The sequence below is a fragment of the Ambystoma mexicanum genome, chromosome 8 (assembly GCF_040938575.1).
Source record: "Ambystoma mexicanum isolate Mex_15411 chromosome 8, UKY_AmexF1_1, whole genome shotgun sequence".
In the NCBI taxonomy this organism is placed as follows: domain Eukaryota; kingdom Metazoa; phylum Chordata; class Amphibia; order Caudata; family Ambystomatidae; genus Ambystoma; species Ambystoma mexicanum.
Genome location: NC_090929.1, coordinates 218,683,809 through 218,706,585, shown reverse-complemented (window position 1 = coordinate 218,706,585; position 22,777 = coordinate 218,683,809). Strand labels below are relative to the sequence as shown.

Genomic DNA, 22,777 nt, shown 5'->3' with positions numbered 1-22,777 from the left:
ACATGTTTTAAAATCAAATCGTTTATTTTTTTTCACATGTTCTGCACAAGTGGTTGGCACACTCAAGAGACCAATGGACTGATGTAACAAAGAGATCATAAACCCTCTACTGTGCAAAATTCCTGCCTGCAAACGAAACATACTTAGTTGCTATGTGCAGAACTTACCTTGTGATTCCATATAAACATTGACAATCACAATGTCTAAGGGGACATAAACTGAGCGTGCTTTGTGGCTGCTTACACTACAGTGGACAGTAACAAATCACAAAATGGAAGCAGTATGTAACAGGCTGTAGCTATATAAATAAAAATAAATAAATACATATAATTTCATTTCATTATTGAGGTTGTAGTAGAAGCCAGTGCATATCAAAGAAGCAGCGTGTGACCCTTCTTGGACCTGTGCCTGCCCACTCAATGCCAGTTTTTCAATGTCCCACTCTTTGTAGTATTCTGATCTCTGCCTCTTTAAATGATATTGGTTGCTTTGCAAAGCCATTGCATTACGCGGCTGAAAGCAAACAATGGGGTTGGCTGTCCCTTCTAGGTTTTTGTAGCAGAGCTCTCAAGTATCCCATTGTCATGCATGAGAATGCCATGCAGACCTTCTTTTTCTTGGAGTTCTGGGTTTTGTAGTTTTAGCAACTTTAAAATGGAACAAACAACTACAACTCCCAGCATTCAAAGGGAAAAAACAACAAGACTGGATGGCCTTCTCGCGCATGGGCAAACTTGATTGTTCTGCTGTTCCTGTTTTTGCTGCTGTGTGCAATGAATTTTGCAGCCAGAAGACACACCTTTGGTACTGATGAAGCAGCCATAGCCACACATCCTCTTTTCTCCTGAGATCTCATGGTACATCTGGCTCAAGTCAACATGTCGCCTTTCTGCAATTATGCACTCATATGTTACTGGGAGTAATAGTGCACACTGATGAACAATAAATAACACAGCTTTGAGAGGCACAAGTTAATGCATTAGGCCTCAAGTTCTTAAATTCAACAAAAAAGTATTTTTTGTATATATATATATATATATATTAATTATAAGAAAGAAAAATGTTTGCATTATGATCTCCCTTCAATAAAATGACTGATGGAAAAGTCTGATTATGAAATCAGCCGCATTACGGGTTTGGCTGTAAATCTTCCTTAAATTCGCCATTTTACCAAAGTATTCCCTTTCCGTTAACACCACTGTGTCCCGCTTAACACGGGTTTGCAAGGGGTGGCATGGTGGTGTTAGTCCCCATTTTTGAAGTCCACAGAACTCCATAGGGATTTTTGTCAGATTGACTGCAAGCAGAGACACAGCACAGTACATTTGCTGACGTTTGGCTTTAAACAAAGGTTTTACCTCGAGCATCGTGCTGGAGGCAAATCTTAAATTTCAGGTTCAAGCTCGGAATTTCGCAGTGCAGTAAATATGGTGGTAATTCCGTTACCAACAAAAAAAGTGACGGTACCAGAATTGCCACCAGTTTGCTGGTGCAGTTGGGCTGAGCTGCTTTTGATTAAAGAAGTGTCTGGCTGTCCCTTTATACACATCCTGGAGGCTGGGGAGGTGGGCTTAGTGAATTGTGCTCTGCCTGCGCCATGTTAATTGCCATTTTCTTTCTTTCTGAAGCGGTTGCAGATGAGACCGGCTCTTTCTTTTTCAATGGAAATTACAAAGTCGACAGCCCAAAGAACTTCAACCTGGCGGGCACAGTGTTCAAGTACAGGAGGCCGATGGATGTGTATGAGACGGGCATTGAGTACATTGTTGCCCAAGGACCGACAAACCAAGCTCTTAACATAATGGTATGTTACACTAAAGTGAACTCGTCTTCAGGGATTCGTCATGAGGTGGAGTCAGACTGCCTTTTGCAAGCGTGTTCTCTCTAGAACTCAGATAATTACTGAGTTTTGCCAGGCCAAGGGTGGGGGAAACATACCAAGTGGGTAAAATTACAGGTCTGTAGCTTGATTACAAAGAAAGGTTATTTTTAAAATAAATGGCCTCTTTTGCCCAAGTGATAAATAGAGGGGGGATCCCGGGACAAAGGGCTGTATACAGTTCCCTAGCTGGAGCATCCACCATCGAGTTTCACGTGTATAAATAAAGGGACTCCTGTATCCTGTCGGTAGACATAATATTGTTTCGACTCCTCACACTGATGGGTGGTACTCACTGAGCAAGGTCAAGGCCCATTACAGTATAACTTACTAAAAGGACTAACCTTCAGCGTGTTAGTGTGAACAGGTATGATCATGCTACATGTGACCCTTAGCAGCCTGTGACTTTGTGTGCTGCTTGTGAACCACATTGCCCTGTTCCTTTAGGCATGTTTTGTTTCACATTAAAGTTCCCATGTCCTTCGTAAGTTGCAAGCACACCAGCATACCTGGGGTTTTGCGCGTGCTGCCTGTGAACCACTATGTTATCTGTCTTTGCGAATGCTGAGTATGGACCCCACAATCCAACATATTTTGCTGTGTTGGCCATCAACTGTATTGTCTTTTGTATGCAGTTTTTGTGTGGCTTGTCATAACTAGGTGTCTCTTTGAGTGTGTTGAATGGACACACGTGGCTTTGAACCTCATGGGTCTTACCTGTGGAACCTGCAACCCTCAAGGATCTGTATGTTTAGGGGTGATCTCTTTGCCATTCACAGCCTCATAGCCTTAAATGTGCTGTGTGTGGTGGTCACGCAAGAGCAATGCAATGTCGCAGAGCAACGCGCTTCCCACTCTGGACAACAATGCTCGGTGATCTGCAACAGCTCTGAGGCCCTTTATCATGAACCATGTCTTGCCCTGTTGCAGGTCTGGTGCAGTGAAAAGACCAATACTGCCAGGAGTCTGAAGAGATCCACAGAAAATAGAAACACTCATGCTTTAGATATGGGTGTCTACTTGTTTTTTAGATTCACATCTCCAAAACAGAGACATAAAAGTAAACAATGCCTTTCCAATAGGGCGCCTTTTGAAGCCTTTCACTTCACCAACTTTCTGAACAAAGAAAAGTAGAGGGGTTGATCCTAGCCCCCACACATGTGAGATCAGAGATTCAATGCACGTTCAAGTGTTGTGAACACGCCTGGCACTAGAATATGCATGGCGGGGTTGGCTGCAGGTCTCTGACATCCAAAGACAGCCTCTCCTTCTCCTCCCCATTCCTCTGCATACACCAGTTAGTAGTGATGTTGAATCAGCAGCCTCAGAGGTACTAGGACAATGTGCCCTTGCATCACTGTATGTCTTTTTATTTAATAAGCGCTTTCGCCAAAGCTACGCTCATTAAAATATGTGGGTGCCGCTCGTAGTGTGCCGCAGACTGGGAATGTTATATTAAACTTGCAGGCTCCTGAAACATGGAAGAATGACCTTTATGGTGAGACTAAGGGCCTGATTCATGGAAGTGTTTTATAATGGCACAATCTCATTGGAAAATGTCCCATGGATCAGGCCCTGAATGTGTGTACCTTTGACGAGGCATATGGGTTGGCTTGCAAACACTATGCTCTTCCCATGCGGATCGGAGGCCACAGAAAAAAGTGTGTTACTTTTTATGCTGTTTTGCAGCCTTTTGATTGACATTAGGAGATTGTGGCTTAGGGGTCATTTTATGAAGCATAATATTAGAACCACAGAAGAGGCAATGGTGCTCATTTTGTGTACTGATGACACTTATGTTTTAATGGACATATGTGAATTTGTGAAAGCTGCGTTTGGAAAATGAGGCCATTTTAAGCTGCATTTGGAAAGTCGATCTTTTTTTGTATTGTGCTTTTATATTGTTTAAAATGTTTAAAGATCTTGGTGTACAATAATACAATATTGTCTTATTGTGGCATGTGTTTATTATTATTGTATTGTTTGATTTGTTAATGGAGAAAGCCGAATACAAACGGATTTCGCACGTCACCAAAGCGCTGGTACATAAATAAATAGTACAACACATGCAAATTAGGTAAAAAATAAACAGTGCAGCAAAACATTGAAAAATCAAGAAGAGGTAGATAGAGAGAGGAAATAGTCCTTGAGCAACGTACGGAAGGTGGCAAGAGAAGAGGCAGAACGGATGTGAAGTGGGAGAGCATTCCAATGTTTAGGGGCTAACAAGGGATACAGGATTGGGCGCAGGGAGGACAAAGGACAGACATAAGGTGTAAGGAGGAAGAATGAAGGAAAAGAGAGGAAGTGTACGAAGAAACTACAGAAGACAAGCAATGAGGTGCGAGACCATGTAGATATTTGGAGACAAGGGAGCCAGATATGGGAGCAGACATTAGAGACAAAGAATGGCTGTTGGAGCTCAGCACTGTGAAAAATGTGTCACGCAATGCGAGATTTCAACTGATCGAGATCAATGTGCTTCATCGCACCTACCTTACCCCAGCCAGGGTTGCTAAATTTAAAAATGAAGCAAAATCTACCTGCCCCCGATGCGACCAGGAAATTGCTCACTTAATGCATATGCTTTGGGAATGTGGTGTAGTACAAAGGTTCTGGGCCAAGATCAAACACACTTGAGAAAGTGCAGGGATTAGCAGATACACAAGAAATGCATACGGGGATGTATACCAGACCAGTAGGTTCATGGGTTTAGCCTGTATACTGGGTGTGATGTGCATAGCCATGACTTGGAAATCAAAGAGAGGTCCACATTGGTGCGAGGAGAGCACAGAAAGATGCAGAAGAAGGAGGAATATATATATCCTCAGTTTTTGTGGCATTAAGATGTAAAGAATGAAAAAGCATCCAGTTATGATGATTAGACAGACAGGTCGAGAGAGTAGTGAGAAGAGAGCAAGATAAAGATGAGAAAGAGTAAGACGCTTTGTGTGTCTTCTGCATAAAAGTGACATGAAAGGCCAAAGTGAGCAACGATTTTAGATATTGCTGAAGTATAAGGAGAGAAAAGTAGTGGACTGAAGGCCAAGCCATAGGGGCCACCAAAGTATTAAAGAAAAGCAGTTTGAGGACTGACCCACCAAAAAAACGGAATACGTGCGATTTGAAAGATGAGAAAACCTCTGATGAACAGAGCCTGAGATCTCCAAAGCAGAAAGTGTACAGACAAGGATTGTGTTATCTACCATATCAAATTCTGCAGAGAGGTCTAACAATACCAGCACTGAGGATAGCTTAGAATGACGAGCCATCTAGAAAAGAAATTGAGATTTTAAGAAGTGTGGTTTTGATGGAATGAATAGGTCTAAAGCCTGACTCGTGAAGAGGTCAAAGGTTGTGTCAAATAATAAAGGTAGAAAACTGAGAGTAAATGACCCTTTCTAGAATTTTAAAGAGAAATGGTAACAGAGAGACAGGACGAAAGTTGGAAGGGATACAAGGATTGAGAGTAGGTTTCTTCAACAGAGAAATAACCATAGCGTGTGGTTGTGCTATATGTAGCCCTCAGTTTATTTTTCTCCAGGTGTGTTTTGTTTGTCCCTCAGTTTCCTTTGTGATAGTTGTGTTTTGTGTGGCATCTGGTAATGTGATGTGACGTCATTACTAATATGATTGTATCATGCTACATTATTGCCATTTGCATGGCACCCATCTGTCATTGAAGTAATATCTTAGCGTAGTAAGAAAGACCCCAAGTCCTGTTTCTTTATTTGTGACACTTGTGAACCTCTGCTCTGTGCCCATTGCCGTCAATGCTCTGTGTTTAACAGGGATTCGGGTCTGAACTCCAGTTTTCTGTTTCTAGGTGTGGAATCAGAATGGAAAGAACCCTTCCATCACCTTTGAGTATACACTTCTGCGGAGGACCCACTCCAAGCTCATCCAGCCCGTGTATTACACATTTCCTGACTCGGAAAGCGAGGAGAGCAGAGAGTTTGAGGAGGGCATGATGGCACCTGCTTTGCAAAACTCCAGCTTCTATGGAAAGCTCTCCAAGGATCGGGTAGACCTCCAAAATCAGGTGTTTGGAGGGCAGGACACAGGGGAGAAGAAGAAACATGGACAAGAAACCAACGAGGTCTATGAGGGGCCTGATGGACTGGACTGTGAGAAGCCCAAGAGCAAACAGTTTGAAGGTAACCAGGCGTGCATTGCACTTGAATCCCCCTTGCCATTTACCTTAATAGTTTCATGATAATATTATTTTTCCTTTCACGTCTGTATATACAACCCAATATACCCCATCCATTGGATATATCCATTGGTCTGCAACCTGGCGGCCCTCCAGATCTTTTGTACTACAACTCCCATGACCCCTCACCATTCATAATGCTGGTTGGGGATGATGAGAGTTGTCGTCCAAAACATTTGGAGAGCCAAAGGTTGTCGACCACCAGCTGCCATTAATGTAATAGCACAACATGCTGTATTGAGCAGCTTCAGTGAGCTTTGTATTATGGTAGGTCAAGAGAAGAAAACAAATTCTGCAAGCAGGGTGAGGGTAGCAGGTGTCTGTCTTATTGTGACCCCCACAATGCTAATAACTTGCAATATGAGATACCTCTTCCATGGCTATTCCACACTTACATACCTGAGACACATAATGCAGGTTCAAGAGTAAAAGAAATTTGGGAGGTATCCATATTCTGACATCTGGATATGTGACTGAACTAAAGTGAGCGTCAGTGTTCCAGCCTCAACCACTGTTGCTCCACATTCATTAAAATCAAGTTGTGAAAATGATCATTCATTTTACATTGAAAGTAATGCACAAAGAAAAGTATAGCGTGTTACCTAATTTTCTTTGCTTGGATGGAAACAACACAGGTCAACAGATCATTTCACCCAGAAGACACAATGCGTGTATGCAACATGTAGATTAAGCATTTGAGCTTCTGGGTGAAATGGTCTGTTGACCTCAATTTTTAATACTGAACTGAACTGGGCCCCAGAAAAAGGAAAAAAAAGACTGACGAGTGGTGTTAAGCTTTAATTTCACCTGGCACGGCATAATAGGCATCCAATCATAATGCTAATGCTGATGCTGGCTAGAGTATTCTTGGTTGAGCTAAATTACAATTTGATATAAATATTACATAACATAAGCATTGAAATGGTTGATGTGCAGTTTCAATGATCAACCCATCACCCTATGCAATAGAGCGGACGTGGTCTAGTGCCCAAACAGTGCTTAATAAGGCATTGTCACGTGTTTTGAACTTTGCTTTTACCTGTAAAGATGCTTTATTGGAATAAGCAATCGCCTTGTTATTCACATCATTCTCTTGGCATAGCACAGCCCACCTGCATGCTTCAGTAAATGTGATCTTAAGAAAAGATGTCTGACCCCTTTTGGGGTAAGCCAAACATGGAAACCTGGCCAGGGGTATTCTTTAGCTTAGCCACTGCCTCATGTTGTTCCTCCCCCCATTTCCAGGGAAAACCTTGTTTTCAAAATTGTGTTAGTGGTTGTGTAAATTCTGCATAATCTTCAATGAACCTCCTGTTGTTACTCGTCAATAAACTTCAAAGCTCTCACAATGTTGGGGTCCATCAATTTCTGAAGAGCCTCCACCCTTTTCTTCTGGGGGTGCAAGCCTCCAGAAGTGACCTCAGGTCCCATGAAATGTAACATTTCCCTACACCATTGAGTCTTCTTTAGAGTGACCTTCACACCGGCCTTTTTCAATTGGGTGAGCAGATGCCTTATCTCTTGGAGATGAGCATCCAGTTTCTCATGCTTAAGTGGCATGTCACCCGCGCATGTTATGTTGCCGCATTCAGCAGCATCTGTTATTGCTTGTACGAGAAGAACCCAAATTTGCTCCAACTATTAATATAGGTGAAGGCATACGTTCCCAGGTAAATTGGTGCCCTAGAAATTGAACACAAACAAATGCTGTATTTGATGAGTTAATGGCATTCTCTTGTAGACTGCGGCTATATCTAATGTGGTAACGCTCGTTGTCACCTGCATCTGTATAAGGCCCTGGTAATTGAATATTAGGGCTATCTTGAACTAGCACATCTATTGTTGAGCTACCACTTGTCAAGTTCATCACTCGTGATATAAGGGTTTTTGATGTGCCATGTATGGGTCTGTTTATCCCAATTGTTTCTCAAATTTCTATTATCTTTGATAATGATTTCAAGAAAGCTTACTGGCACAAGTACTGTTAGACAGATATCTGTGTTTTCATCCTAACACTTAAACAAAGTGGTGACATTTAAGCCGACGAAACAACAATCATATGTATCACAATTAAACGCATCTTTAAAGTTTAAGAATATTTGCCTCAATTGCTCTCTTTCTGAGTCATTTGGACAGGCATAAACCTGTTCCTCCATCAGCTTAGAAAACTCTGGGAAGTCTTCAAGTATGGAATGCTGGTACTTTCCTCCATATCAATGCAGTTGCCTTTTTGAACTGCAGATACTTGTAAATATCTTTGTACCTCTGCCATCACTTCCTGTGGATATCCTTCGTCCTGATGCTCCTCATCCATTTGAAATAAGATGTATCCATCTTGTGGATGGCACTCCTCGCCCCTAGCCTCATGAGGATATGATGATTGAATGCTGAGAATAGCTTCTGGTTTAGAATCAATGAAATGGGGCAATCTTACTTCATTGGATACAAATGCACCAGGTATTTTGCCAATAACATGGTGACTCAGCTCTGTTCAATAGTGTGATTACTCTATTGTCATCCTTACTGGGTTTCCTTCTTGTGTCCAAACCGTGTGCCACTCTTTGTTCTCTCTAAGCAATCACACGGGGTTATCCATAATCTCAACTAATGAGATGTAGTGACAACATATGCCTTGCAGTCACATGTTCTCATTTAGACACATAAATGTATTCCATGTGTTAAAGTTGTGTCCCTTTCTCTATCTGATGTCACTGTAAATTGACTAGTGAACAGTGAATGGTCACATCTCTCTTAACCTGAAGCTGAATTGCAGAAGGCATTAATTTGGCATTCTTAAATGCCTGCCTTTTGGCTTCAAAGTCGTGTGGATTGCTAAACAACCTGGACTACACCATTTGGTTCAGCAAATCCAGTACCATACAGAAAACGTGTACAACCTCATTACCAAGATACTATTGGGTTTCACTCACTATCCATATATTGTGTTGTATAACTTTAGGCACTACATTTATTTTTAGCATGCACTTACCAGCAATCCTGTGTTCATTCTTGGGGTGATCCAGCACGAATAGCTGTCATTGTTTAAATATAGCAACTTCCATACCGTCTTGTACTCATCTGAATATTGCCTCATTAATTAAGCTTTGCTCTTCTTATCTCTTGTTATACTTTGTCTTCTATATTGTTCTGATTCAATTGTTCCAGGGCACCCACCTATTCGCACCGCAGTGTAGAGGACATTTCTGTTAATTGAAATTTCATGGTGACTTAGTTGTATTTTTCCTGTTCTTGATTAGCTTGAGCAATTTATTTATTTTTATATACTTATTATTATTTATGATATACTTATAGCCTTACGGCTTTGTATATACAACATAAAATACATACATAGACACATATCCATACACACATCCAGTGTCAATTACCATATATCATATACTGAGACAATAAATAAGATCACAACATCGATAAAATCACAATTCACAAAATAGAAAATGACCTAAGATATAGAGTTAAACATTTCTATGATTTTCTAACAACATTTAACCATAAAAAACATAAAACTAATATCATCTCCTTGCATAACATTCCACCATATCAATGTTACATCACTGGGATCAAATGAATTGTTAACGGATTTTAGAAAGCTAGTGAGAATCTTGATTAAACAGTCACAATATACAAATAGTGTTCCAAAGATTCCAACACAAGGCACCCACATAGACGGCATGTTCTTTCTAAACAAATTATCCCAAGTCGTGCCCCTTGTATCTCAAGTGTTTCACAGTGATTGAACTTCAGCTTAAGGTAACTTCTAAAGATGTAAGGGTTCGGATATGCCATTTAGGCAACAATGTACGTGCCATCCGATATTGACAAAACTGCCCACTATTGCTCTTAGTAGCGACTTCAACAAGATGACACTCCTGGCTGAACACGTGCCATTTCTTTTTCAACTAGCTTTCAAACTGGTATTGCTAGCCATGTAAAGTCATGCATTCATAACCTACTGACCATTTATCATATAGGGTAATATTTTTACATATTGTACCCATGGAGTTATAATGGTCAATCTTCAAATAAGCATGCATGTACGGTACAATAATAGCGTTATCTATCGACTTTAGATTTTAAAAATACATAGCCATTATATGTTTGCACTCGATCACAACACCTTTCAGTTCAAATTCCAGATAGATTACTTCAATAGATAAATTATGCGGCATTCTTAGCAGTTTTCTGAGGATAAATGCTTCAAACTTTTTAAATACATGAAATGAATTATGTTCCCAAATCTCAATCCCGTACAATAACATTGGTACAACTTTTGCTGCATACAACAGCAGGATGGCATGCGTTGAGAATCCAACATTTTTCCCCAATAAACAGAGTAATTGGATTCACCACTTGTCTTTTGTTGCTAACCAATATGCATACGCTTTGACCTGCTCAAGTCGAATATTTTCAAAAGTCCACACATATGGTTTTGTAACTTTTCCCACAGAAAAGACCATGGTTTTACTTTTGTCTATATTTACTTTCAGGCCATTTTTTTTTTTTTAGAATAATCTGACAACGCATTTCACATATTTTGCAAGCCTCTAGCAGTGTGTTCCAGAAACAACATCCAAATATGCGAGTCAGCTAACTCATGCAGACCCTTCCTTTACCGGACACAAGGCCAAATTCATGAATTAGAATTGCATATCTGCTAAGTAAAGATTGAACAGGGTCGCTGCCACAATGCAGCCCTATTTTACTCCACGGCACGTAGGGATATGAACAGAAAGTTTGCCCTTTCTGTCTAAACAAATACGAACTATGGTATCTGAATATAGCAACATAAGCATTTTTAATAGACCTGGTGGCATCTTCCATGTGCTCAATTTCCTCCATAACTTGTTTCTAAGAACAGAATCAAATACAGCGCTAAAGTCTATAAATGTGCAATATACATTAGACTCACGCCTCTTCCAAGAATATTCTACAGCGTAAGTCAAAATAAGTACATTGTGCACTGTGTTAGCTTTGGGCGTGAGTCCAGTTTGACTGACTGGGAGAATGTTGTTCGAATCGATCCATTGGTTTAGCTCTGCCAACAGTACCCTGGCAAATATCCTAGAAGGTATATCTAGAATAGATAGCATACAGTAGTTGGCTGGGTTATCCCAAGCTCCCTTTTTGTAAACGGTGAGCAATTGGCTCATTCGCCATGCATCTGGCATCTTTCCTGTAAGGCCAATTCCTTTGACTAAGATGGAGATGGCATGGCCCAGATGTCCGGACAGAGTTTCAGTAGATTATTACACACACCATTGGGCCCAGATGCTCAAGACTTATTCAGCTGCTCGATTATTAGTACTATATCCAGCACAGTCGCTTTACAAGACCATGTGGTGAATGGAAAAGTAAACAGGTGTCATTTCGACTTTTGAGCCCAGGGTTCGATTTATATGATCTATCCACTGGTCTTCAGAGATACAATTTACTGACAAGTCCCTTTTTTTCACCACAGATTACCTCCCATATTGCTGTGTTATTCCGGTATATGGCAAGAGTGGCTAACTTCTTCCAACAATCGATTTCCAGGTTAATTTTGTAGTCTTTTAACCACCTATGATATACATTTTTACAAGATCTAAGGTACGTGGACACTGCACTAGAATCTCTACTCCCGAACGATGGATAGATCACTACGGCTATAGCTTTGCGTAGCTGTTTTTTTGCCTCCGTGATTTTCTTGTTACAATACTGTCTTTTAGGCAAGACTTTATTAGATCCCTCTAAGGAACATTTATAGGATCTAATGGCACAGGTAAAAGTGCCTATGGTAGCCATCATATCTATGAACCAGGGAATTACTTCAACTACAGAACTATTGCTACTATCCTCACACTGAAGAATAAAGTCAGGGACTATATTTGCAACCGCACAGTTGGCGAGTTTTAGATTGCTATGGCACTGTATCCGGTTTTGAGCTTCGTTAAAATGCATCTGTCCATTTTGATTGTATACAGCCGGTGCATTATGCATCTCAATGGGAGATAAAAGGACACCTAAGGAAAATTATCACTTTCGTTACTTGGAACAATTGCCATATCTACTGTTAGGAAGAGGCCTGTACTGTTGGTAAATACGTAATAAATAGTCATGGCCACTCTCCCATCTGCCCGTGTAATGGCCATCCCAATTTCACCAGGGCAACCACCGTTAAGTCTAGTGAGCCCATATTCATCAATGATTTTTGCCTAGGGTATTCCTTGCCGATTAGAATGGATGTTACTAACAGGAGCAGAATGCAACAACCTCCCTGTATTTGAATCAGATTGAGATTTGCCGATGTTGGCATTAAAATCTCCTGCCATCCATACTGGGTACTGATGGGAGTAAGTATTGAGAATATTGGTTACTATTTTTACATTTTCTCTCGTGGCCACACGGTTCGGTGGATCATAGATATTTATACATATAATAACACACTGTCGATAAGATATCTTAACTACCTGAATATTATGAGTGTATTCTTTTAATACTGTCACTAACCAAGGTGATTTAACAGAAATAAAGAGTCAACCCTTTGGCCTCTCTCTTTTTCCTTTGGTAGCTAGCTGCTGAACAGTACAACGGCCATCAAAGTGTACAATATCAGTAAGCCAAGTTTCTTGGAGAGCTGTGATCATAAAGATATCAAATTGAGCAACTAGCCCATACTCACTAAATATTGGTGTAAACCCAAGTGTATTCCAGGAATATATAAGGCTAACATCATCGACATACCAATGTGAAGTGTTGTTCAAAAGCTACTGGCAACCATTGCCAGTAGCCATCGGTAGCATCGACAACTGCACCATTGACTGTTTTATTAACCACCCTCCACATTGAGGCTAATTTACCAGACGCATGTTGATTACAAGGGACACAGGGCCATCTTGTATTGTATTAACACCAATGCTCGAGCCACTTGGACGTGACCAATGGTTTTCATGTGTACATCCAACTCGGTCGACCCAAGACTTTATCACAGGTATGCACACAGGCTAACATGTATAGACAATTCTATAAAGTTCTTCCTAGTAACGAAGAATATAGTTGAGGGTTGCAACCAATTTAAACCAGACATTTGATACAAATTCAGCAACATGTTCTACTTGATCGACAATCCTAATGTCCTCTGATGTGATTACTCAGAGAGAAACCACAATGTGAAATATACAGAGGCCCGTGGATCTATTAAGAGGTGGCATATTCGTAACAGATGACACAGGCTGGAGTTGCAAAGCTCTAAGAAAGCCAACGTCATCTGAGCTAACCTTTGTAGGTGAAGTACAAGTGTGTTACCAGAGTTGGCAGACCAAATTCCAGGTAGCGTACTTAGTGTCTGTGGCTTTGTGAAATGTACAGCCTCACTGTTGGTAGCAGTACTAACTCCTTTACAGGATAACACATGTCCTTGTCCAGTAGACTGCTCACCACAGGTGGTACCTTGTCCTACTTTCCAAGTAATCTCACCAATATTTCTAATCACAGACATTTCCTTTGTTAGGGGGACAGACTCAGATGGAAGGGGGGAATCACTGCAGGTGGAGGGACAGATGCCATTGCGTGGCCTTGGACAATAGTTGCACCAACTACATCAGTTACCACACACAAATGTTTACTTAGTGTAGCACGGCTATTATAGACAAAGGCATGGTAAATAGGAGGTTTGTTATGTTTAATGATAGCGGGATGCTTTCCTTTGACTTTGCATTTGCCAGTACTTACACTCACTTCAGCAGTAGAGTTACGCTTGACTCACTTATGTGGCAATGTGTTCAACATAGACCCACCAATTTCAGTGAGTTCCATGGTAGTACTTTGATCACATAGCGTCTTCCGACCGCGGTTAATGCTCTTTGTATTTGTATTTTGTTTATTTATAGTGAGCAACCTGCCCAAGGGCATCAGGGCGCATGTTTGGAAGGCAGTTACAGGTTACAGTAATAGGTACATTACATTTATACATATCTACAGAGGAAAAAACATTTGCAAGGAGAATAGAACAGACCAACGTATACAGTATGTACAGTGTGCAGGCAGTTTACTGCTAACAGTTGCCTAGCTTACAGTGGGGTGGCCAGGGCATCCTGTTCATAAAGCCACAGTTTGGTTTTATTTTTGAAGGATTGGAAGGCAGGAAGATTTCTGAGAACATTCGGTAGAGAGTTCCACAGCTTGGCCGCAAGGACTGGGAAGCTCGAGCCTTAGGCTGTCTGCATCTTGAAACTGGGAATAGTTAGGGTGTGAACCTGGGCCGAGCGCAAGATTCTGGTTGCAGTGTGTTGCATAAAGCACGTGGACAAGTAGGCAGGTGCTGCGTTATTCTGGACTTTGTGTGTTAGGGTGAGTGCTTTGAGGGAAATGCGGTGAGTAATGGGTAAACAATGCAAGTTGCGTCTGGTGGATGAGATGTGGGAGTGCCTGGGGACATTGAGAGCTGCCCTTATGGCATTGCTCTGCGTGACTTGAAGTTTATCGAGATTTCTTTTGCTCGTCCCTAGATATAGGGCATTGCAATAATCGATTTTGGACATGATGAGGGTTCTAGCAAGGATTAAACAATTGCCCGTTGTCAAGAAGGAACAGCATGCTGTGATCAGTTTATAGGTATATGCAGACGCTGAGGTAACTGAGTTGGTTTGACTGTTGAGAGAAAGAGTGGAGTCTAGGTAAATACCAAGTGTTTTGGTGACATTAGTGACTTTGATAATGTTGCCATCGATAATGATAGATTTGTATTTGGAGTCTAGTTTAGCAAGTTTGGACTGAGAGCCTAGGATGAGTAACTCAGTTTTTTCATCATTAAGGCATAGCCCATGATGAGCCATCCAGGCCTGGATGACGGTATAGACTGCATTTAGTGCTTTGACATTGGTTACATAATCGCCAGTGATAGGGATGAGTATCTGGGTGTCATCCGCGTAATTGTTGTAGGAGACACCCAAATAGTCCAATATATCAAACACGTTATAAAGCGTGGGAGATACACATGGTACATGTGCCGAGTCAGCTGCAGCTTCGGGGGAGAAGACCCTCATGGATCAGTTTGCAAGGAAAGAGCTGATGCAGGATATCACTGCGTCAAAAAAATGAGCAGCAATCTTGAGATGATGACATAGGATTTGATGATCAACCAAATCAAAGGCAGCTGAGAGATCTAGGAGGAGCAAAAGTGTTTGTTTGCCTTTGTCTTCCAGGTCCTCAATTTGGGTTTTCAGATCAATCAGGGCAGTCTCCATGCCGTGTCTGGGACGGAAACCGGATTGTCTGAGCCCTAATAAGTTGTTAGTATCAAGATAGTCCTGGATTTGGAGATAGGCTGCTCGGTCCAGAATTTTAAGTAGGTAAGGCACTGTGGTGATGGGCCTGTAGTTAGCCGGGTTGCTAGGATCCAGGTTAGGTTTTTTGACAAGAGGGATGACCCATGCATCCTTAAGGTTATCCGGTACAGAGCCCGATTTGAAAGAGGCATTAATGAAGGCGGTAACAAAAAGGGCGAGGTCATGCACAGCTTCCTTTATAACCGGAGCAGGGCAAGCATCTCCGCGATTGGAAGGCTTGAGCTTCAGAATTATATTTTCAACTTCCTTAATGGAAAGGGGGGGTGAAGCTAAAAGGTTTGAAGGAGTGCTTAGGTGGGGGGGGGTTGTAAGATGAGGGGTAACCCGTTGAGTCTGAGAGGTGGCTTTTTTAGGATTAATTTTGGCTTGTAGCAAGGCAATTCTGTCTAATAGTGCCTTTTGGATGTTAGAGCACCACTCAGCGTCAGGGGTGCACGTAAAAAGAGGGGCAACTGGAGACTCAAGTTCCTTGAGGATCTTAAAGAGTTCCTTGGTGTTTGATTGTGCTTGTATAATCATATTGTTATACACTTCTTTTTTAGCTGATAGGATGGCTTCTTTGTAGGTAAGGGAAGCTGTGGTGAGGATGTTTTTATTGGCTAGCGAGGGTAAGCTTTTCCAATGGGCCTCAGCTTTTCTTTTTTCTTTGCGCAGTTCTTATGTAGAAGAATGAACTGAATATCTAATTTCTTCTCGATACGCTCACATTTGCCACTTAGCGAGTAAAAACGTTCTCAAAGGCGTCAAACATTTCAATCGAGGTCATACTATTGGTGCAAACTTCATGCTTGTTTACATTCTCGATTTCACTAGGGTCATTAACAGCCCTAATCATCTCTTTACCACTCACACCAATGATTTGGATTAGCTATAGGTTTTTGGTTTGTTATATCTAACGTTAAGCTAGCACACTGCAAAGGATTATAACATTCTAGTGGGTCTTTATCTATATGACTCAGTGAAAAAGACATCTCTATGATTTTGCCCATGTTTTCAAGGTCTAAATCTTCACATACTAGGTCTATATCAGTCCTTGAATTGGAAGATATAGAGCTAGGTCTATATCAGTCCTTGAATTGGAAGATATAGGGCTAACAGCATTAGCACTCTGATGTACCATAGCCTTCACATAGCCTTTCGTCATTAATGGGGAACTCGACATCGACTCAGATGTTATCTCAGCACCAGGTGCTAGCTCTAGTTGATCGATTTGAATGGCCACATGAGGAAGCTCAGGCAAAAAGGTGACGGGAAGGTGCAACGGCTGCATGATGATGAAGAGCAGTGTATTGGCATTGCCTGACAGGGCTTTTAGAGTTGTTGGCTCTGATTGACTTTCCAATAAGGCTGCAATCTCGAGTTTGCAGTTAACCGGTAGTTACAGGAAGCTAGATTGAGAATTCAAAGGTTTACCAAGAAATGTGACTGGGGCTTCCGACCTGCTCCTATCAACACCACAGGTTTCACATCTATCTTTCCCACAGTCCCAATAATGGACCCCAACCCCCTTTTTTCGAACAGAGCTAAGAGCAGAAAGGCCACCAATAATGGCCGATAGGTGCTATACAAGACTGCTTGCATTACATTGTGACTCTTTTATTCCCAGAACTTGAATCACTGACTGTGGCTGAAACTGTTTTAAGACAATTTCTGCTGTAACTTTGTGAGTTTTTTATTTTTAATTCTGACCAAATATTGGGGAAAAATGCTGAATGCATGTTTACTGGGCCGTCGGGAGTTACAAAAATACTGAATCTGTCCCCCACTTCCCATGTTTGGTAAAATGGGAGTCAGGGGTTGTGGGGGTGTCCTCCACTTCCATTACATGGATGGTGGTGGACAATAAAATTCTGAAAAATACAATAAAAAAGGACCCAGCGTCACCAATTCCAACCAACGTTGGGAATAGGGAACTGATGTGTGCCTGCGAAACCTAACTAGGGGTAAAGGTATGGGGATGCAGGAAAAAGTGATCGATGTGATCACTGCATGGCACCATTTTAGGATTCAACATTTTTGTCGTCGAAATTTCGGGCTGCACAGTGGTCACATAGATCCAGTTTTTCTTGCCTCTTGTGCAGCTTGGCCTTGCATGCCATGATTTTCTTTGTTACCTCATTTTGTGACTCTCTAATGTGATCCAAAATGAATCAGAGCCATGTACCCAGTCTGATAACAGGTTTCCTGTTGTTTTGTCACCAGTCTCAAACAGACTGAGCATACAGCTGTATAAAACACTTCCTGTGCTGAACAAATCATCACAGCTATCCCTCTCCACTTCGCCAACTAACTTTTAAACTCACATTTCTTTTTTTGTGATTCCCTGGTCACGAGCACAAGCATGTGTTTCTGTGTAATGTTTCAGATCAGATAAAGGGAGATGATCCATGTTGTAAGGAACTGTCGCAAAGTAACAGACTGTGTGCTGGGGGTTAGCTAGTGGGTGAATATGGGACACTAAAAGAGTCAAACAGCTTCACACTATTCCCTTTTTGAGCCTCTACATAACGGTCATGATATTTGCACTTATCAAGCATCTATTAATCAATGCTACTGACAGGAACAGCATTTCACCAAAATGCCAGGGGTAGCGGAAGTGACATCACATGACCCTTGACCTCTGATGACATCACAGGAAGTGATATCATTTGACCACACTATGAAGTGACATCACGGGAAGCAATGAAACACGACTGTTTACCCCTTGACAAAACAGGAAGTGCCATCACATAGCATTGTTTCTAAGTACACTATGAAAAATATGATTACATTAATATAGTAACGTGATATGCATTTCATACAAGAATGGATCATCATATGTATTGGCAGAAAAAAAAACATGCTATAGCTGCAACTTGTGAAAAGCAAAATACATAGGGCCTCATTACGAGTACGGCGGTAGGGGGTTAACGGCACCGGTAATGATGCCGGTGCCATTAACCTCCTACCACTGCATTCTGAGGTCCCTTAGTGGGAGCTGCTAAGGTACCAGGGAGATAATAATGGGCCCGCTATTTGCGGGCCCGTTATTAGCTCCTTCCCCATTCCCATTGAGCCCTATGGGGGCTCAATGGGAATGGGGAATGCTTTTTAGAATGGGGACTTACCCGGTCCTCCGAGGTTGTAATCACCCGGTAAGTCCACATTCCAACTACCCAGACCCGGACACGGGTTTGGAGGCAGCCATGGCGCTATTAGCACCATGGCTACCTCCAAACTCGTAATGAGGCCCATAGTCTTAAATGGATGCTTATTGTACTCTAAATGCTTTTTGGCGGATTTTGTCAGTTTGAGGTGTTTCAGAACAGACTAAATCAGTGATCCTGAAGTGTGCCTGAAATAAACCTTTAATGAGTCTATCAATTATTGTATGAAATTCCAGAAATACAAATAGTTCTAATAGCCATATGGCACTGGCATTTTTAGTGGTAGCAAGGGAGACCCCAGGGGTAGCAAGGGAGACCTCAGGGATCGCAAGTGCGACCCCTGGCGACCTCTAAATGATGCCCCTGGCTACTGACAGTAAAGTCAGTTCCCTAATTCCCATATAGAGTCCAATTCAAATTAGTGTTTGAGTTCATGGTTAATGTTAATGCACCTGCAGCTACCATGGCTAGTATGTTATGATTAAATTGTAACAACAATTTGTAAAACTAATGTTTTCTTGAAAATGTGATCCTCAGGAGTCTTCCCCTTTCATTGAAGTAAAGATGCATCTCAGTGTTCTTCCAGGCTGCTTGTAATGTTACATGCCTATTCCCTTAATTTGAATCAAGGATTGTGGAATCTAAAATTCACATTAGTAATAGTGGATTCTCTGCTCATCAATAAAACTACTGTTCGATAGTTGGTTTTACTTGTTGAAGACATCATTGCTCACATGTATGGTCCACGATGCGCTTTTCCACTCACTTACAACTGAATTGTCTTTCTTCTATGTCTGCTGCTGCTCACATGAAGACATCAATGCCACAACCACGGCACTTGGGATCGAAGCAGGTGTTCCAGATTCGGAATCCCAGTTTCCCTCCAATAAATTTCTTTTGAAGAATGCCATCACGAACAGGCTGGCAGGCAGAGATCCTGACTCAAATGAACTGTTCCTGAACTTGACTGTCAACAGCATCTTTGCCCCCGGAGAGCCTCTAAACTCAGTGGAGCCACACCTTGATAGCATCTATGTGGACTACGAAGAGAACGATGGGGTCCTGGCTTCCAATGCTAGTGGCACGCTCCTGGAGCTTACACTTGACAAGGCCAATGCTTCCTCAGAGACACAGGTGTTAAACGGCACCATTTCCCCAGCAAGCCCTCTGTCAAACCGGACCCAGAAAGCAAGGTATGACTTCTTATGTATGTATTCATTCCATATATGCTTTCATAGACAAACTGTGTACATGTCTTGTGGAAGAGAAGATAAGCTGAGACTGGCCCCTCATTTGCAATTGGCAACATGTCCTCTCTTGCAGCAACGCATAGTGACCTAACTTTAAAGCTGCCAAATTGATTATAAGTAATGACAGGGCACAAGTCGAGAAATAATTTTGTTCCCCACTTTGAAAGTACCTATTCTGTATTTGAGGGGAATTAAACAGGATCTTTGGTCCTACACAATGCCAGCTTTCTGTTTTTGCAAAGCATATTTGAACAATGCATATTTGCACACTCACTTCATTTTAGCCAAAAGGTAGACAATATGCATCAAGTTGCCTTTAGTATATGGTTGTTTTGAAGCTCTGCATTCAAATACAACTCTTCCTCTTTCGAACGCTGGGCCGTTTTAAGAGTGGTTACTAGAACAGCCAAGAATCTTACCCTTGGTGCAAACACTAGCCATTCCTGGTCCAGAGGTTAGCATTCATTGTCTGACCGCTTCTCTGTGATGGGCTCAAACCTCTGGTGACAGCGGAGCCTTGTGCCCCCGTTTGTCTTCCTCTCTTAGCGACTACTCAGGCCAGCCTGCCCAAATCATAGTCTTCGATCACCTTTACTGGTGGGAATCACTGTGATGGAGGTCCTGCCCTGTGCCCTGCTTGCTAAACTCACCTTCTTGGAATCCTATGCCCACCCCCACATGCACACTTCTACCAGGAAATTAAGAACTTTGGCACCACAATGCATGGCTCGGCTGCTCTACTCTTTAAAGCAACACATCCCATGTTGCATTTGCCAGGTCATGAATGCATGTGAATGGTCATGGTGCACTACATTGATCAGACATTAAAGGCAGCACTCGGGAACAAATAAAGCCCATTTGCACAATGTCCTTTTTCATGATCAAAGGAAGCACTAATGAATATCTAAGGGAACTAATTTTAAGGCCTGTCCCAAGTCATCATTGAGATTCTGAGGGTTTAATTATGCTGCCCTATCTTGACCTAAGACTACTCTAATTTCATTCCTTAGATCGAGAGGTTCATAGTCATTTTTAATAGGCATTTCCAAGACATCTTCCATGTCATCATTCAGATTCTGAGGGTTTATATGCTAATGCCGTAGCTCCTCCTAAGACCTATCCCAAACAATCCTTCTGATCCTAAAGGAATTCATATAATCTACCCTCAGCTGCTCTTAATCCCCCCTCTCGCAATATTCATCAGAGGCAGAGGGCCTAATTACGGGTCCGGTGGTAACCCTGCCGGGTTCTACCGGCGGGTTACCGCCGGACCCGTAATACTATACTGGTGTCTGACTTTGCGCTGCCACCGGCTCATTACGAGTCCAGTGGCCCGGGAAGTGAGGAGCTAGCAAATTGTAAATCCCCATGGGACTCTGTTGGAGTGGGGACATGGAAGTACCGGCACCATTAGCAAGGGTGCAGGTTCTTCTGTGATGGGTCTGCCTACCATGTACGCTGCACCCGGCAGGGTCAGGCCTGTCGGGCACAGTGGCCATGGCAGGCAGACTCAGAGTTTACCGATCTGGAAACAAGGGTGCAGGTGAGCTTACCAGCACCCTTGTTTCCGGACTGGAAAACACCTCATGAAGCCCAGAGAGTTCATGTTCACCCACAATAACTCAGTTTAAACCTATTCCATTACACCATTCAGATCCTTTGGGTGTAGTCTATCCCACCATAGTTCTTCTAATGCTTTCTCCTACCTAATCCATCATATACTGCAAGTCTAAGCAGTATTCTCCAGGTAGCACTTATATGAAGTCATGTGTTACATCACCCAGCATATCTTGAAGGTTTATATTCTCTCCTACATCATTATTTAATCGCTGAGGGTGTATACTATCCTGGTGTAGCTCATCTTAAAACCAGTATACCTAAGTATGATTAAAGCAATCCAATTTAAGAATTTAACTGCCAGGTACAAGTTGGGGAAGGACAAGGGTGCTTCTCAACTGAGGATGTAACATGTAAATAGTAACATAGTTTCACATTTGATTTTAAAAGCACCATGGTGTTACTATGAAGTCAGGGACTCAGAATGGTAATTCATTCTGGTAGTGGTCTGCAGTGCTGTTTCTGCCCCACCAACAGCAATATGGGTGTAGGCCACGTGTTAGCAATAATATGGCGTACTATCTGCATGAACAAGGGTTATTGGTTCATATCAGGCACAGTGCAGCTGGTCTTCAGTCTTTTTCAGGAATAACATGATATTTGATTTACACAAAGAGTCTGGTTTGATGGCAGTCTGGGAAAGATGGTTGCAAACCCTGAGTAAAATTGGTGGAAATTCATCTGGCACCAGTGAGTAAACCTAGATGTTTACACAAACAGTTCATGGATACCTTTCCAGAAAGAAGAGCCTTCAACGGTGCCTATTTCTTTTCTAAACCATTCAGTTGCCATAAATGGCCCCTTTTACCAAGTGAAGTATCTATTTACACCAAGGCAAGTATTCAGAAAGAGCATCTTGAGCTGATAGTTAATCGTTTGCATACGGGTAAGGATTTGAGCACCTATATGTTTGCAGGGAAAGTCGTTGACCCTTTTCTTCACCTTCTGTGTGTAGCGGACCATCACAGGTACGACAGTTTAAGTCAAACTTACGTCTTAGTAAGATGCATACTTCTGCCTGAGAGGAGCTAAGATTGCCTTGTATATCACCAATGGGTCAGACAGCAAGTACCTGGCTTGCTAAACTATTCTCTAAATTGCGAAAACAAGGGGCAGAGCCTTTACCCTCAACATAGTAGACTAATGCTTAAGAATCCCATAGCAGGTGAATAATACATGCAAAAACAAATGTCAGTGTGCTTAGTACAATTTCTGAGATAATTCAGTATTGTCTCTGCTTCCATTTAGCATTGATCCCGTTGACATTCCAGCTACTAATTGAAAACAATTGCCAACAAAAAAGTGAAGTTGATAATTCTCCATCTCTCATC

The 22,777-nt window shown here is 41.9% G+C and overlaps 1 protein-coding gene across 1 annotated transcript in view; it reads left to right on the top strand.

The window, feature by feature from the left end:
• ADAMTSL2 (ADAMTS like 2) overlaps positions 1-22,777 on the top strand; it is a 329,265-nt gene that overhangs the window by 182,900 nt on the left and 123,588 nt on the right. The window contains exons 9-11 of the mRNA XM_069609632.1: positions 1,629-1,804; positions 5,706-6,036; positions 19,394-19,772. Of these exons, the coding sequence (XP_069465733.1) occupies positions 1,629-1,804; positions 5,706-6,036; positions 19,394-19,772 (886 nt within the window). The remainder of the gene's footprint in view (positions 1-1,628; positions 1,805-5,705; positions 6,037-19,393; positions 19,773-22,777) is intronic.